Here is a 434-nt window from a genome sequence, read left to right as displayed (position 1 = left end):
ATCAGTATGCGGGCCTGCTCCATCTGCCCACCCTACCACCTCCTCCAACACCACCTCCTCCAGCGCCCCCACCTCTGGTCTGGTGCTGCCCCAGCAGCCGTCCCTGCAGTTCATCACCCAGACCCCGGCGGCTCCCCAGAACGGTGCCCTGCCCCTCGGCATCATCCAGCCCCAGCCCCAGGTGAAGCCGGCCACCATCGCCCAGCTGCAGTACATCCTTCCCGGCCTGCCCCCGCAACTCCAGCTCTCCGCGGCCGGCAAGGCGTCACCAGGCCAGTGCGGGACCGGGTCCGCCAGCATCCACTTCGCCCTGCCACCCCCCACACCCGCCCCCACCACCGACAACGGCAAGCTGCTGGCCGCTTCCTCTGCCACTGCATCGCACGGCATCCCCATCATCCAGGCCACGCCCGTCGTCAATCCCGGCGCTGTGC

The 434-nt window shown here is 69.8% G+C and overlaps 1 protein-coding gene across 1 annotated transcript in view; it reads left to right on the top strand.

The window, feature by feature from the left end:
• The window catches only part of LOC125481642 (protein capicua homolog), a gene marked incomplete at its 3' end in the record, with an annotated part of 23354 nt that extends 22923 nt beyond the window's left edge, over positions 1-431 (top strand). The window contains exon 11 of the mRNA XM_048593464.1: positions 1-431. Coding sequence (XP_048449421.1) covers positions 1-431 — 431 coding nt within the window.
• Positions 432-434: the final 3 nt, after the last annotated feature.

The sequence above is a fragment of the Rhincodon typus genome, unplaced genomic scaffold (genome assembly GCF_021869965.1).
Source record: "Rhincodon typus isolate 14 unplaced genomic scaffold, sRhiTyp1.1 hic_rhity00002924, whole genome shotgun sequence".
Lineage (NCBI taxonomy): Eukaryota > Metazoa > Chordata > Chondrichthyes > Orectolobiformes > Rhincodontidae > Rhincodon > Rhincodon typus.
This window is presented reverse-complemented; position numbering and strand designations above follow the sequence as displayed.